Raw genomic sequence first — 14,805 nt, 5'->3', positions numbered from 1 at the left:
GTGACAGCGGCGTCAGCGCAAGCGCGATACCGCGGCAGAGGAGCCCCTGTGGCGGCGGCCCAGATCGCGGATCTCGCCGTACCCAAATGGGTTTCGGCGGGCCGGCGGATCTGGTGAGCATCTACAGGCGGGCATGGTGGGCCTGGCGACGCCGGCCTAGGCACCATGGTGGTGCCATGGCCGGTCAGGCGGCGGCGGCTTGGATTCTCCGTCCAGTCCCCGACAGCGATGGCGGCGGTTCATGTACAAGTTGCTTGATGGAGGTCCTCTGTTCAGATCCAGGTGAAAACCTGGCCAAGGCCGGCGGTGACGGCGCTGTTATGCGGTGTTTCCTTCTTGAAGGCATCGCCAAGGAGAAGTTCAAGACAACTATCTGCTACCTCCGGGGAAAACCCTTGATCAGTAGATCGGACGACGGCGGCGCTCTTGTGTCGTTTACCCCTTGGGGGCATCGTTCTTGGAGGTGTGCATGGGTTCGAGGGACCAGTGGACCGCATCTTTGGTGGAGCGGTGGTTCATCCTACACATTGATGGCGACGGATCTCGACGGCGTGGCGCGGTGCAGATTCGGCGTCCGATCTGCGAGGATGGACTCGCACAGGAGGACGACGCTGTCTGGCGTCGTGGTGGCGTCGGTGGCAGAGAGACCTGGTACGGTAGATGCAACAATACATCTCTGAAGATGGTTTGGTGGCAAGTGGCTGCGGCGGCCTCATACCCGGCAGGCGTTCTGGTTGAGGAGTGCGCTGGACTGGTAGGTGCCCCATACCCGGCAGGCGTCCTGGTTGGGATCTCAGGTCTTAGATGTTTAGGTTTGGCTGTGAGGTCTGTTTGGTATTAGGCCCAGACTATCAACATCCCTTCATCAACTGGATAGGAATAGCGACAGGTGTTGCCTAGACGGTGGCTTTAGTCTTACTGTTGTATGACTTTGTAAGGTCTTGTGTGAATAATTAATAAAGTGGCTGCATGTATCGTCCAGATGCAAAGGTTGGGGTTCCTCCTCCATTTCCAAAAAATAAGGCCGCTAACACTAACCGAGGCAAAATTGATGGGTTTGCCTCGTACTATCAACCGAGAACATTAATATCTCTTGCATGCTGTGGTGTGAGAAGGTTGATTTGCATGCACAACATTAATTAACCAATGAGGAGAGGGTGGGTTCGCTTGTTTAGTGTTGAAGAGAGAACTACATATTATTAACACGTCAAACGAGGAGAAAAGCTAGCTTGCAACATTGGTTTAAGTAAGCATTAATTTTTATCTTGGTACCTGTAATACGGGTTTGTGACCTTGTATACAAAAATGGAGAGAGTACTACCTCTATAGTGGGGAGTAACATATGTGTGGTGTCATGCATCACATCATTTATTAGGTTGTAGACTCATCCTGTCTTGATATATGTGATGTTACAGTGACTAGCTATGTTACCACACGCCCCTTTTTATTCATTAATTATTTTCCACATCATCTATTTTGCCTAAATATGTGTGATGTTATCATCTATGTTACTCCCACTGTGAGTAGTCTAACTTGTACTATTTTCTTTTCCCGAAATGGAGGCAACGGAGTAGCCTCGTCTATTAATGAAGAAAAAGAAAGTTGTCTAGTTAATTAACGAAAAAATTCGGCAAAAATCAGCACAATCCGCTGAGCGGCACACATAAGATACCTCGTATGCAACACTACGAAAGGCTCACCGAGATAGCACAGTAACGTCATTGTCATCACTTCTCCTCGAGTAGACGTCATTGCCACCCTTTCTTCCTGAGCACGCGACTCCTATTTGTCGTAGATGACCGCCGACACAGCCCACACCGCCGAGGGCATGCAGAGTCCCATGAAGGTCCGTGCCAATCACAAAGCCACCGACACCGAGGATAGCGCGTTTTCGATTCTAGCGGAGATCTTTGAATGGGGACTATGCAATTATGACACTACTGAAGATCACCAAACAGGCCACTTATTGCTTGTCTCATCATCGTCACAGGGACTCTGCCCCTGCAGCTCCGACTTCATAGCAACAATCAACCCAAGTGATCCCGCAGACACACCAAGAAGAGCCAACTTCCACAACCATTGCCACGATCCAACACTAGCTCCAAAGAGGATGAACACAAGGAGGCATACAACGCTATAGCGCCGCTATCGTCTGAGTGAACAGACCTAGGGTTTCCCCCAAAGCTGTAAAGGTCATGGCTGAGGGTACCACCTCGACGTTGGCAACAAAAGGAAACGACGCTCGAAAGCGTCGTCATCGTGGACTTCTGTCATGACCGGAGAAACGACTTTCACCCTGGTCAACCTCCCAAGCCACGCACCATGCATCCAAAAGCCCACCTGCGAGCGCCCACGGCCAGACCAGATCCAACCCTCCATCACCACCTCCACGAGCCCCGCCGAAGCGCACCCACCGTCGCCGCATGCCTACCGCCCGCCGCCTTGTAATTTTTTGAGTCGGTCCATTTTTCCCGACCTTTCTTGTTTCATCCCAACCATCAAACCTACGAGCTAACAACAAACGACCATCTATCGAGTCATCCCAATTCCTATGTCTTTCTTCCGATTGCCTCCCACCGTCCAATATCTCTCATCAGATCTCCAGTCTCCAACAGACCGGTTCAAAACTCAAATTCAACAATAGCCACCTTTAGTGGTGTCAAAGCTCGAGAACGAACCTTCGCAACCAACAAAGGTCCGTCTAGTCTATATGCATTGTCTCAATTCACCTTGCACTGTTGCACATAATATTAGCTACAACATCGCCCATATTTCAAAAGAAAGAGAATGAATTAATTCGAAGTATAAATTGAATAAGCTATGGCCCACCTTACTTGTTATGGTTTCATAGCATAGCACGAGCATCTTACTCTCCTCATTTTCATCGATCACCGTCTCTTCAACCAAATTGGTGTTTCATTCTATGGGGTACGTCTATCGCACCAAAAACAAGTGAAACTTTTTTCGACAATGAGAACAAGTCAAACTTCATGTAATGCCATTCCACAAATCCTCCTAGGGACGCAACTAAAATATGGTTTGCATCAATTGGCAAGAATAAATCACAAAGTAATATCATCCATTATACCATTTCTAGGTTGATCAACACATCTACCTTCGCCATCATAATCCTCCTATTTTGAGTAGCCGATGTTCATGGACCTTTCCAAATATGTATCACCCTATACCCGCAAATGAAATTTCTTAATGACATGGTTTTTCTTTACAGCCGTCCATATTATTTAGAGGGTAGTATCTTTTGAATGTTGGTTGATCCAATCTGACACGTCACCTTGAGGTGTTTATTATCACTCCTCCCTATTTTCTGGGGATTTTTGGCTCCTAACAAAAGGATTGTAGGGGAATTTGGGTCATCCATACATAGCGTATGGCGCTTAGATATCTTATTTTTTGAAATTGACGCTTAGTTATCTACTTATCTTTGTTTGCCCTTTAGCACTGGTGCCTCCCAAAAAATGGAGGTTCTTTTTTTATGGAAAAAATGGAGGTTCTTTGTAAGAAAAGCCCAAGCGCGGGTCTATGTGTATGCACCTCAAGGGCCGACCTAGAAATTTTGTGGAGTAGGATAAATCATTGGGGTGGGAGCACTTATTGTACAAATTTGAAGAATTTCAAAAAAAAAAACCTTTTAGGATACAAACAATTCCTATTGAAATTTTAAAAATTAAGTTGTGGCCTGGGCACCCACTCAGCACTATGTAGGTCCGCCCCTGATGCACCTGATGCTAGTTTTAAAAGGGGAATGATGAACCGGCATATCAGTCACACAAAAGGAGGAAGAGAGAGGAGTTGAGATTTTTGTTTTTCTTTGTTCTGAAAGGCCCACTCTTTCCCAAAAAGGTTCTGAAAAAAAGAGGGTCTGCATTCAACATTTTTTTTAGAATTCGGCCCACTCTTTATTCATCATAAGTTTCATCAAAAGAAAAAGATCATGGAAGGCCCGGTAAAGCAAAAGGCCCACTAGGCCTCGCAGTCTAAAAGTCCAAAAACCAATCGGGCATTCCCCAATCCGGCCGGCTGGACAGGGATGCTGCGATCCCTCGCCGCCGCCGCGCGCTCGCCGGCGGCCGCCGCGTGGCGGCGCCTCCTCCACCATGGCAGAGACGTCGGCGGTGGGGAGGAGGTGGAGAGCATGGCGTACCGCATGTCGATGCTGCGGGCTCCCCCTGTCGCGCGGAAGAAGGATATTGTCAGCTCTAACTCGTGCAGCCTCATCGGCCGCCTCAACGCGCCGGTGCGCCTGCACCGGAACAGCTCCGAGGAGGACCCGAAGGCTTACACCTTCCTCTGCGTTACGCCCTCTTCCTCGTCCTCGTCGACCTCTGCCAACTTCCAGTTACGTTTCCCTCTCATACTCCCAAATAGGTCGCAGCTTTCTCTTGTTCATGCTCGCTGTTTTGGTAGCCTTCATTACCCTGTCTGGTCGATTGGGTTATATTCTGCTTTATATTACTATGTTCTTGCCTGGTTAACTGTCTGTAGATAGTAGTAATAACTATCTGTTGCTTCAGCTGAGGATTGTTTGTTCTAAACATGGTAGAAACATACAGCTGTGTGGTATTCCTGGGTTAGCACAAATGTCTACTGGAGTATCAAGCAAAAATAAATTCATTGTCGAAGTGCAGTAGGTGTATTGCTCCATGTAGACACAACAGAGCAATCTTCTTATATGAAAGAAAAGGAAACACCGGTCTAAGAGTTTAGACAGTTGGACATTGTCCTACCCAAGTTAGTAGGATGTACTTAACTTAGGTCCATCCTGTCAGCGAGCAATTTCAATGCTTGTGGTGGTAGAAACAGCTCAGGTAGAAAGTTGTATTTTCAAAATGTAAACTGGAAGGACTATATTTGGCTTTTTTGGGCTATATCCATTGTTTGTATGTAAAAGAGAGAGAGACATGCATGCACGGTATCTTTGCAGCTTGAGATGACTTCCATGCTTCATACCGTCAAAAATTTCTGCAACTCTTGAGAGGTGAAGCATAGAAGCACCTCGGGATGTAACTCTAGCTATATCCACCAAGCAAACCATTAATCTAATACAAAGATCATGTTTTCATAGAGCCTGTAAACGTAATTACATCTACGCAATGTTATATGATTGTTCCAGCTCATGACTATTGTAATTTTTTGTTCTAAAATTTCTATCACCATACTTACGATGTAAACAATTTGAACAGAGTGACACTGCAGCTGAAGGGCGATCTGGCAAATGTGTGCCTGAAGCATTTGAAGTACAATGACCTTGTACATGTATCTGGTTTTCTGAACTCTTATCATAAAGTCAGTGGAACTGGTGAAAAGTATGTGTGCTATAAGGTTAGTCAGTTGTTGAGCGATTGCAACTTCTTACGAACAGATGATGCTGTACCATTCTGAGATATACAGTTTTCTTAACGAGATCATTTAGAAGATCGGTTTGGTGCTCTTACCATTAGTGGTCCTGTCCTAGCCCTGATTTTATGTTACCATATCCTTCCTCTTGTGTATACTTGTGTGGTCCTAGTTACTTCCACTATCTTTGACCATATACAACGCATACAAAATTGTTTCTACTTCAATAACCACAAAATATGTTACTCCCTCCAATCCAAATTAATTGTCGTAGCTTTAGTACAACTTGACTTGTACCAAAACTGCGACAATTAATTTGGATAGGAGGGAGTAAGAATTGTTTCTCTGTGTTGCTATGTGTTATTGTTGGTCTTGAAAATACTTTTGTATGCTTTGTATCTTCTATACTTTCCTAATTCGAAATCCATTATTCCATAGATTCACGTCAAGGAACTGAATTATGTTCATGATCCCAAGAATCCTAGGAATGATAAAGACTCGGTAGATCCAGCATCAACACCATCTGCGGATAGTACGTTTTTCTCAGTTGACTTTGTTCATTCCTGTTCTGTCTTGTAGTCCTTTTGCCTCTTACCTAATCTCTTACTGTCTTCTGTTGTATCAATTAGCTCAAACACTTGAAGAAATCAAGTACAGAGAAAGGCTTCGTCTGTGGCAAGTCTTCTTTGCCAGCCCTTACGAGTGGTGGGATAACCGGCAATACAAACCATACGCCAGTTGCGCTGATTTCAAGCACAAGGACACCCGTGAGCAGCTATGGCTTCATCCAGATGACCCTCCTTGGGTAAGAAAGCAGCTCGAATTGATTGACCAGCAAACAGCAGAGAGTGGTCGCAGGGATGGCAGAGGGTGCTTGACAAACCCAAGATGGAACGCTCAAGACTTCAACTACTCTGACGAATGTGACGATGATGACCAGGACACACAAAGGCAGGCGAATGGATGACTGAATTCTGCAAGATGACTGAGAAGGCGGGTCTCCTGCGCTGATTATGCTTGACTGTAAAACTGAATGGAAGTGGGTGTGTGTATAGATGGTAGAGAAATCGATCGCATGACTCGTCGGATTATGGGATTTGGTCCTTGTGTGCAAATGCTGAATAGTGTGGGTTGTAACTCATGTACATTCAGTGCTGCAATGGAGCGAATCTGGACGCCCGATGCACTTTATTAACTCTTACCGCGTAATGTTTATCCAGAACAATGATATACACTGACGGCTAATTGCTATGTGAAATTGCATGATAGCAAACTGTTTCCTTGGTCTGTGCATCCACTGAGGGTTGCTGTTATTTGCTTCAGAGGAAGCTGAAAAACCATCTAGAGGACTGCTGGGTCTCTGTATCTCTTGAAAACAGTCTCAATGTCATCAAGAACTTGCGGCGGCAGAGGCCGTGGAGCGCTGGTGAACGCGTCGATGTTCTCCTTCAGCTGATCCATGGTGGTCGCTCCGATGATGGTGCTAGCTGTGAACGGGCGGTCGCGCACGAAGCCGAGGGCAAGCTGCACCGGAGTTAGCCCATGCTTCTTCGCAACCTTGAGGTATTCCTTGGTCGCTTCCTGTCAAAGGAACAAAACACAAGTAAATCAGAATTACTTGCAAATAATTTTGAATGACAATATACTTGGTTGTAGTGTTCCAGCGTGTGTGTATATATACTTTGGCCAAAGGCGCGTTGTAACGCTGCATGTATCCAGGAAAGAGATTCAGCCTGAAACTCTCGCTATTGCCAGAGTTATCATCCAGATACTTTCCAGTCAAAACACCGCTGCCCATCGGGGAGTAGGCGAGCAACCCAATGTTGCAGTTGTTTGGGTGGCAGACTTCAGCAAGGTCAACTGTGAAAAAAACAATGCATGCAGACCCCATTATACCATGGCTCAAACGATCACAAAGCCCACAACATGTCTGCAAATAAATTTCAGAACCGAGGGGATCTTGCTATGAAAATGCATAGAGTTCAAGTGAATGAAAATGACTAGATCTATGGCTGACATCTCTGCTTCACCTTCGAAGCTGCATCTCACAAGTAGACTGTAACCATTCTGGATGCTCACAATCTTTGGAAGTCCATGAAGTTTTGCAGCCTGTACAAATCGCATTACCCCGTACGAGGTTTCATTGGAAACGCCGATGTATCGTACCTAGATTACAAGAGACCAACAGGGAATTATATACTGGTCTACGGTTACCAATCTATGAGTACTATCTTTGTCTGTCTTCTGCATATGCTCTGAGTGAACTACCCAAACGTATTGTGCGCACGCGAACACGACAATCATAAAGTGTGAAAAATACAGGCACCAAATCCTATGGAAAGATGGATCTATACTAAGATTTGTGTTCAATTGATAATTATTTTTTGTTTCAAAAAAAAAGTATTACCTTTCCTTCATCAATTAGTTCTTGAAGAGCTTTCAATTGATCCTCAAATGGGACGCTTGGCCTCCATTTAGTTGAATCATAACTGAATTCGCCATATAGTGCCACATACCTATCTGGCCTGAAGACATAAAGCAAACCTTCGGAGCCAAAGTTCTTTTTTTGTTTCTCAAGTAAAATAAAAATAAAGCATATTAATATAAACAAAATAATATCCTACCTGAAAAAAATTCAATGTGAATAATGAAAAACTAACACGATTACGATTAAATGAAGGATGTGTGCTGAAAACAGTCTACGGCAAAAAGACTCACAAAGGATGGAAAAGTGCAATGAGATTTACAATTTTCAAGTTATATAAGGAAATGCAAGTTATGCAATATGATCATGTATGAATCAATCTGGAGCAACATGTGAAAATTATTCTGATCAAGAATAATCTTCAAAATAAACACTTACCAGTGTATGTGAAGCAAATCAATGTAGTCAGTCGATAAGCGTGAGAGGCTCTTTTCGACACTTTCCTTTATATTGGGAGCATCAACACGCACCATTTCTGCATTGTCCCGAAGAAAAGTGCGATCTGAATAACCAGAAACTTTGGTGGCTAAAATTACCTGGTCGGAAACAGAATGTAAAGTGGGCAGACGCCATGTTTCAGTGACACCATTCAAGCATGCTATCTGAAGAGGAAATCAGGGGACTACAAAAGGATTCGGAAACTGCAAATAAATTACAAGGCCGGTTTAGGGTACTTTATCTCGTGGCTTGGATTTCATCCACCTGCCTACATACAGATCAGTCCTCCCTTGAGTCTCCTGCTTGGGTTGAATCGGGTACTAAAAGGCAATGAAAGTATTTCAATTAAAACAGGGATCAACTTCAGAAAATGAGACGCTGGTTGTAGGCAAGGAAGGAATGTGTACTGACAATTTCTGCGGTGTCGAGTATGTTGATGCCCTGATCAAAAGAATAAGAGAACATATCATGTGATTCCTTCTCTGTGCTTTGTTCTCCAAAGGTCATCTAAAAGAAGTAAAATTCAGACTAGGATGTGAAGAGAAATGTGACAACAACAACAACGACAACATTAGAAACATGATGGTTCAGCTATGCACAGACTGTTCCAAGAGTTATCTCGCTGATAAGGAGATCTGAATCTCCCAGCTTCTTGTACTGCAACTTCGCCGGTTCCTGCGCCGACCGAACTCGGCTGCGGACGCGTCTGCGGTGCCATCTTCGGAGCTGTTGGGCACTCAGCCCTGGAAAGGCATTTCCATAGGATGAGGAGATTGCCGCGAACGAGGATAGCATCGTTTGTTGCGTATACTTTTCTTGATTTTTTTTCGGTTGCATATACTGAAACCCCTGTTCTTGTACATTCCAACAAACATATCAAGATGCAGAAAAACACCAGTATGCAGCCACTTTAGTCTACCAGATGTTTGGAAGTTTGAAAGAAATACCCTGGTCTCTGTCGTGCTGCCTCCTTGGCCAACACAGCCCTTCAGTTCACCGGCGAACTAGAAACCGAAGCACGGGAAGAGGGAGGGAGGGGAGGGGAGGAGAGCTCGCCAATGGAGGGAGAGGGGCGCAAGTGGGCCGAAAATACTAGGAAGCACAGTCTTCGTCAAACGTTGGCTTGCGGGGTTGATGCGGACGGCGGCCAGCGACACGGCGAATTTGTGGCGAAGATCCATGAAGGAAAAGACGGTCACCGTCTGAGTAGGACGAGAAGGCACCAACAAAAATGGGAGCGTGCCTGTAGCCCTGAAAAACATATGTCGGCTCCTTTAGAACCGCACGAGCACCCACACGTACTAAGCGAGCAGCAATGGATGTTATCGTTCATTCAGGATGGTAACAAAGCACGTCATTTTCTTACAGGGCATGCGTACCTTTTGTTTCGAAAAATATCCAGCGCTTGTGCGGGAGTATAAAAGTTCATAAGAAATACAAAGCACCTTAACCATAATAAAAGATGCGCATGAATGAATGTGATTTATTGATTTTTAGGCATTTTCGGGTGCAAATGAGTGCACAAATCACGGCGTGAATGAATGGTGAAGTAGGGCAGAGCAAGTTTGTGCCCCTGTAAATTTTTGGATAACTTCGTCAATCTTAAGATGTTGTGCCGACTCGGCATCTTCAAGGTGTTTGTAGAAGTAGGGTGTGCGAATGTGTGTTCTTTTTCTTTTGCATGATAATACGTGTCTCATTAATAAAATAAAGGTTCAGTTACAAGCCACGTAAACATCGACGTTACAGGACTGAAAAGATAGGACAATCCTATACAAAAAACCAGCGCCCGTCCCTCTGCACTAAGGAAAAGGAGACAGATCACCTCTTCACACGAGCTCGACGCGGCTCCATCGCTGATCAGCAGCTTTACAGACCTCCAAAGTAGTTTGCTTGAAGCAAAACCATTGCCGTTGAAAGAATCAGACCGGGGCAACATGTCCCCGGACACGCCATCGAACTCCAGAACTGACATCCCCACGCGATTATGACGCCGGAGGAGGAAACCAGAACTGTCAGCCTTCAACCACAAACCCATCACAAGATGCACCATCTTCCAGCTGTCACTTGCGTAGACAACCGTCTGCGCGTACTCCTGGACGACAAAACCTCCCTGCTCCACCATGACGTCGGAGATAACACCGTAGCAACGGAGACAGAGCAGAAGGAGAGACACACTTGATGGAGTCACCGCCGCCGCCTCGCCGACACCATCCATGAACCCTAACGTCGCCGATCTGAAGAATCGGCAAACACATGATGCCATCAACTCCGAGACGCCGCCATAATGAGCACCCCCAGTGTGGGAGTGGAGTTGAGGCAGATTTATTCGCCCGGACGCCGCTCCCACCACCCCAACAACGCACCACGACCTACAAATCCAAACCCTAACTACAGAGCGGAGAAACGGGGTCCCCTCTCCCTCCTGCTGCTGGAGCAGCAGTCGGAGGAAGAGGGGGCCAACGTCCTGGCCGGTGAAGATCGGTGGAAAAAGATCCGCCTTCCTAGTCGCCTGGTTGTGGCGGCGGCTAGGCCAGGGGAAAAACGCCTCGCACCAACTTGCAGCGTTCGCGTTTCGAAAACTGTGTGCAAATGTGTGTTCATGGTGGTGTATATGAGCATCTGTCATTGTATTGTACAGTGTTCTGAGAAAAAAAAACTGAACCAAGGTTCTGTTTTATTATCCCTTATTATACTCTGTATATGTTCTGCGCGATTTCCTTGATTATCTTCACTTTTCTGGTTTGCCCCTGCGAGCTGCCTCTTATCTCTTCGCATGCGTGTGTATTTAAATTTTAAAGCCCTATAATTGAGAAATACAGGGATTATTTACACGGACACACGGCGCATACGTCTTAAATACCAACTCGCACGCCACGTTTCCTTCCAAAGAAAAAAAACTCGCACGCCGCGTCGATTTAGGTTTCCAGAGGTAAACTCGCGCGTGGGGCGGAAAGAAAATGGCACAGCGGATCTCCTCGACGCCGTGCGACGCGTCCGGCCGCGAGGCGACGGAGGAGGCGCCTCTGCTGGACGTCGAGAAGGGCGTACCCGAAGAACGCGGCACGGCGTCGCCGGCGGACGATGGGGGCGTGGAAACGTCCGGCTGCCGGCGCTTTTTCCAGGTAACGAACCACGAAGCGCCCCCCCCCCCCCCCCCCCCCCCCCCCCCCCCAAAAAAATAGCAAGTCGTGGTGCGGTTGATGTGCTACCTGAAACTGAATTTGCCCGGTGCACGTAACTAACTGAATTCTGCAGGGGTTCTTGGCCGTTGTGTGGCTGTACATGGTGAATCAGATGAGGAAAGATTATAGCGCCTGCGATAATGCCGAAACGAGACCGGTCATGGCGCTTCTGATGGTAGTGATCGCCTTTACTGTCGCCAACGTGTTTCACTTGGTCAGCACACAGCCTGCGTACCCTCCGGCATAATTTACCTCCGTGTTTCACTGATTTATTTGGTAGCCCACTTTTACCTAATAAAGTACTTATTCGTCGACAGATTATGAAGTGGGGTAAAAAAAATACAAGAAAGATGCAAGCTACCATCTTTCTCCTCTTTAATTACCTCAACCTCAATGAGCTAAGTGCATGTATGAAGTGAGTAGACCATGTGTTAAATGTTATCGGTCTTGATACCGTGGGATGTAAGAGAACCATTTTTTCTACTTTAAAGCACATTGAGAAGATAGAAATACACTCTTTTATGGACAAATTTCGATTGCCAAACTTATACACTTGTTCATGGACGAAGAGGGTATATAGGATTTGAGGGGCTTCTTGTCGGGGGTTTCGTGCGACACATGCCAAAGGATGGCTTATCATGATGGGGGAGAGTAATACGTCGCCGGTGCCTGGAAACAAGATAAGGCGCAAACATGAACGCCGACGCACTTTACCCAGGTTCGGGGCTCTCCTAGAAGATAACACCCCTAATCCTGCTCTGCGGGGTCCCCGCATGATCACTATCTCAACAAGTAGCTACAAGCTTGCTCCTTGAGTTGTTTGCTAGAGGAGGAAGAAGGGCAAGGCTAGCTCTGCTCTTCTCTCTACGTGGGTGTTGTGTCTAAGGGGCCGAACCCTTTGCATGGGTGCCCTGGGGGTTTATATAGGCCTACCCCCCAGGGGTACAATGGTAATCCGGCCGGGTGTAGGAACCAGCTGTCAGTGTCTCTGGTGGCCGGCTTCTCTGCCGGCAGCTGGGGCCCGCCGATTGTCTCGTACTTGGCCGACAGGCCGCGCCCGCCACTTGAGGGTCTTGCCGACTGCTTAGTACTGTGGCAATGCCTCTGATGATGTGTGCTTTGTTGGGGAGAGCGTGGCTACAGTTCCGCCGCCTGGTGGGCGTTCACTGTGGCCACTCCCCATCTCTTCTGGTTAATGACGCACAAACTTCAAGGAAGGGGGAGGGCCGCTTGGTCAGGAGCCGACCTCCCCCTAAGCCGACTGGCCAGGCACTACAAAAAAATACACTTTCGTGATGATACGTGTTTGTCACAGTAGGTCACGTTTTCTGTCATGCATGTACATCCATGACAAATTTATGACAGAATCAAGATAGTCATACCTGTGCTGTCGTAGAAGTGTTCCATGACATTACCAAAATTATCATCACGGAAGTGTCCACTTCCATGACGATAAATCGCGCGTCACAGAAGTGCTTTCATCAAGGGTGACCGACACGTGGCATCCACCGTAACGGAACGCCGTTAAGCTATCGGGTCCGGTTTTGGATCCGATAACCCGTTAACAGCCCGGACCAATGGAGATTTTCCACGTGTAAAATCATCATTGGCCGGAGGAAACACGTGTTGCCTCACCGTTGGGACAAATGTCATCCACTCATTGGACAGGAGGCGCCTATGATAGGTCGACACGTGGCACGACCCAACAGTGGCCCATTCCGGTGAAAAAGGCCGGCCCAGTAAAAAATAGCAAGCCGACCCATATAAGGCCTACTTGTGTCAGGTCCATTTAAGCCCACGGCCCATACGAGATGTGCCAATTCGGCCCGTCAACGGCCCGTTAAAGATTTGATATCATTGCAGCCCATCGTCAGTTCGAGCCCGTTAACAGCCCGCTATATATTTGGGCTCAATATCGGCTCGATGAGATTTCGGCCTGTTAACAGCCCATTCAGTGGATGGGCCAATTTTCACGATGTACATCTTTCGGCCTTTTAGCGACCCATTTAAATATTGGGCTAATTTCCGGTCCGGTGTGTCTTTCAGCCTATTGACGGCCCATAAATCAGTTGGGCCATTTGTAGTCGGACCTGAGTTTCGGCCTTTTAGCGACCCATTTAAGTGTTGGGCCAATTTCCGGCCCGGTGTGTCTTTCAGCCTGATGACGGCCCATATATCTGTTGGGCCATTTGTAGTCGGACCTGAGTTTTGGCCTTTTAGCGACCCATTTAAGTGTTGGGCCAATTCCCGGCCCTGTGTGCCTTTCAGCCTGTTAACGGACCATAAATGAGTTGGGCCATTTGTAGTCGGACCTGAGTTTTGGCCTTTTAACGGCCCATGCCCTTCATGGTCCAATACCAGCCCGGTTTCTCTTTCGGCCTGCTAAAGGCCCACAACACAGTTGGGCCATTTACAATACGACCTGACTTTCGGCCTCTTAGCGGCCCATGCTCTTTATGGTCCAGTACAAGCCCGCTGTCTCTTTCGGCTTGCTAAAGGCCCACAGTATAGTTGGGCCATATGTAGCCCGAACTTAGTAACGACCTGTTAACGGCCCGTGAAATCAATTGGGCCCACCTGTTGCCCGCTTCGATGTCAGCCTGTTAATGACCCAGGAGTTAAGAGGGCCGACCATTAACTTTTGGCCTGGTAACGGCCCATTAACTTAATGGGCCCACTAAAGTTCGTACATGTCTTTAGGCCAAATTAGATAATTTGAGCCCATTACGACGAGCAATTATGCACAGGACCAAAACCGATCAAGCAAAGGTACGGCATACAGGGAAAAACGTTGCACATCCAGCATATATTACAGGAAATTACATCCACTGGGCAATCAAAGATTGATGCCAGTGCAAATAAATGAATAGAACCTAACGATCTACAACGTCACAATCTGCAACCTCAGCACGGATGACGCCCATAAGCATGTGGGCAAGTTCTTGCTGCTTTGCTACACTGTCTCTGAAAACATTGATCAGTTGTTGTGTCGCACGACTCTGCACCTCTGAGCCCTCCACCATTTCCATCATTCCTTCAACCATTAATTGGTTCACAAACATACATTTTTTCCGTTGCATTCGAGACAGAGGATACTGAACAGATTCAGATGGCGATTTTGGCAGGCTTGTATTATTGATAGTGGAGAGTGTCTCGACCACTACATCATAACATAAATTAGGAGGGGAACCAAACAGATTAATCATGAGTTATTGGCATATTACCTGGCCTAGATTTATTGGAAAGAAACAATGGGGTTGCCTTGCTGTTTTCAGAGTTTGTCTTCTTATCTTCAGCAGCCTGCACCAAATTAAGACACTAGCATTGCTATCATTGGCCAAG

At 46.8% G+C, this 14,805-nt stretch overlaps 2 protein-coding genes across 3 annotated transcripts; one reads left to right on the top strand and one right to left on the bottom strand.

Moving 5' to 3' along the window:
- Positions 1-4,017: 4,017 nt before the first annotated feature.
- On the top strand, positions 4,018-6,613 carry LOC109746417 (protein OSB1, mitochondrial). The gene is made up of 4 exons (XM_020305534.4): positions 4,018-4,356; positions 5,202-5,340; positions 5,794-5,887; positions 5,985-6,613. Exons 1-4 carry the CDS (start codon positions 4,049-4,051, stop codon positions 6,320-6,322), a joined length of 879 nt encoding a protein of 292 aa, XP_020161123.1. The 5' UTR covers positions 4,018-4,048; the 3' UTR covers positions 6,323-6,613.
- Positions 6,503-9,531, bottom strand: LOC109746416 (uncharacterized). 2 transcript variants are annotated; one of them, XM_020305533.4, is made up of 9 exons: positions 9,226-9,531; positions 8,882-9,127; positions 8,690-8,785; positions 8,515-8,598; positions 8,219-8,376; positions 7,763-7,880; positions 7,386-7,521; positions 7,037-7,215; positions 6,503-6,936 (listed from the first exon to the last, which is right to left on the bottom strand). In XM_020305533.4, the coding sequence occupies exons 2-9, from the start codon at positions 9,113-9,115 to the stop codon at positions 6,697-6,699; spliced, it is 1,245 nt and encodes a 414-aa protein (XP_020161122.1). In that variant the 5' UTR covers positions 9,116-9,127; positions 9,226-9,531; the 3' UTR covers positions 6,503-6,696. The 2 variants fall into 2 exon arrangements, with proteins under 2 accessions (XP_020161122.1, XP_040242536.1); XM_040386602.3 differs by having other exon boundaries at positions 8,882-9,132; positions 9,226-9,381.
- Positions 9,532-14,805: the final 5,274 nt, after the last annotated feature.

The sequence above is a fragment of the Aegilops tauschii genome, chromosome 4, assembly GCF_002575655.3.
Source record: "Aegilops tauschii subsp. strangulata cultivar AL8/78 chromosome 4, Aet v6.0, whole genome shotgun sequence".
Taxonomy (NCBI): domain Eukaryota; kingdom Viridiplantae; phylum Streptophyta; class Magnoliopsida; order Poales; family Poaceae; genus Aegilops; species Aegilops tauschii.
Note: the sequence above shows the minus strand (reverse complement) of the source record. Positions and strands in the feature narration are given on the sequence as shown.

Coding starts and splice junctions, on each gene's coding strand:
- LOC109746417 (XM_020305534.4), top strand. CDS start 4,049: ATGCTGCGATCCCTCGCCGCCGCCGCGCGCTCGCCGGCGGCCGCCGCG. Junction 4,357..5,201: donor TCGACCTCTGCCAACTTCCA/GTTACGTTTCCC, acceptor CAATTTGAACAG/AGTGACACTGCAGCTGAAGG. Junction 5,888..5,984: donor ATCAACACCATCTGCGGATA/GTACGTTTTTCT, acceptor TGTATCAATTAG/CTCAAACACTTGAAGAAATC.
- LOC109746416 (XM_020305533.4), bottom strand. CDS start 9,115: ATGCAACCGAAAAAAAATCAAGAAAAGTATACGCAACAAACGATGCTA. Junction 8,786..8,881: donor GCGAGATAACTCTTGGAACA/GTCTGTGCATAG, acceptor TACTTCTTTTAG/ATGACCTTTGGAGAACAAAG. Junction 6,937..7,036: donor ACAACGCGCCTTTGGCCAAA/GTATATATACAC, acceptor TTCCTTTGACAG/GAAGCGACCAAGGAATACCT.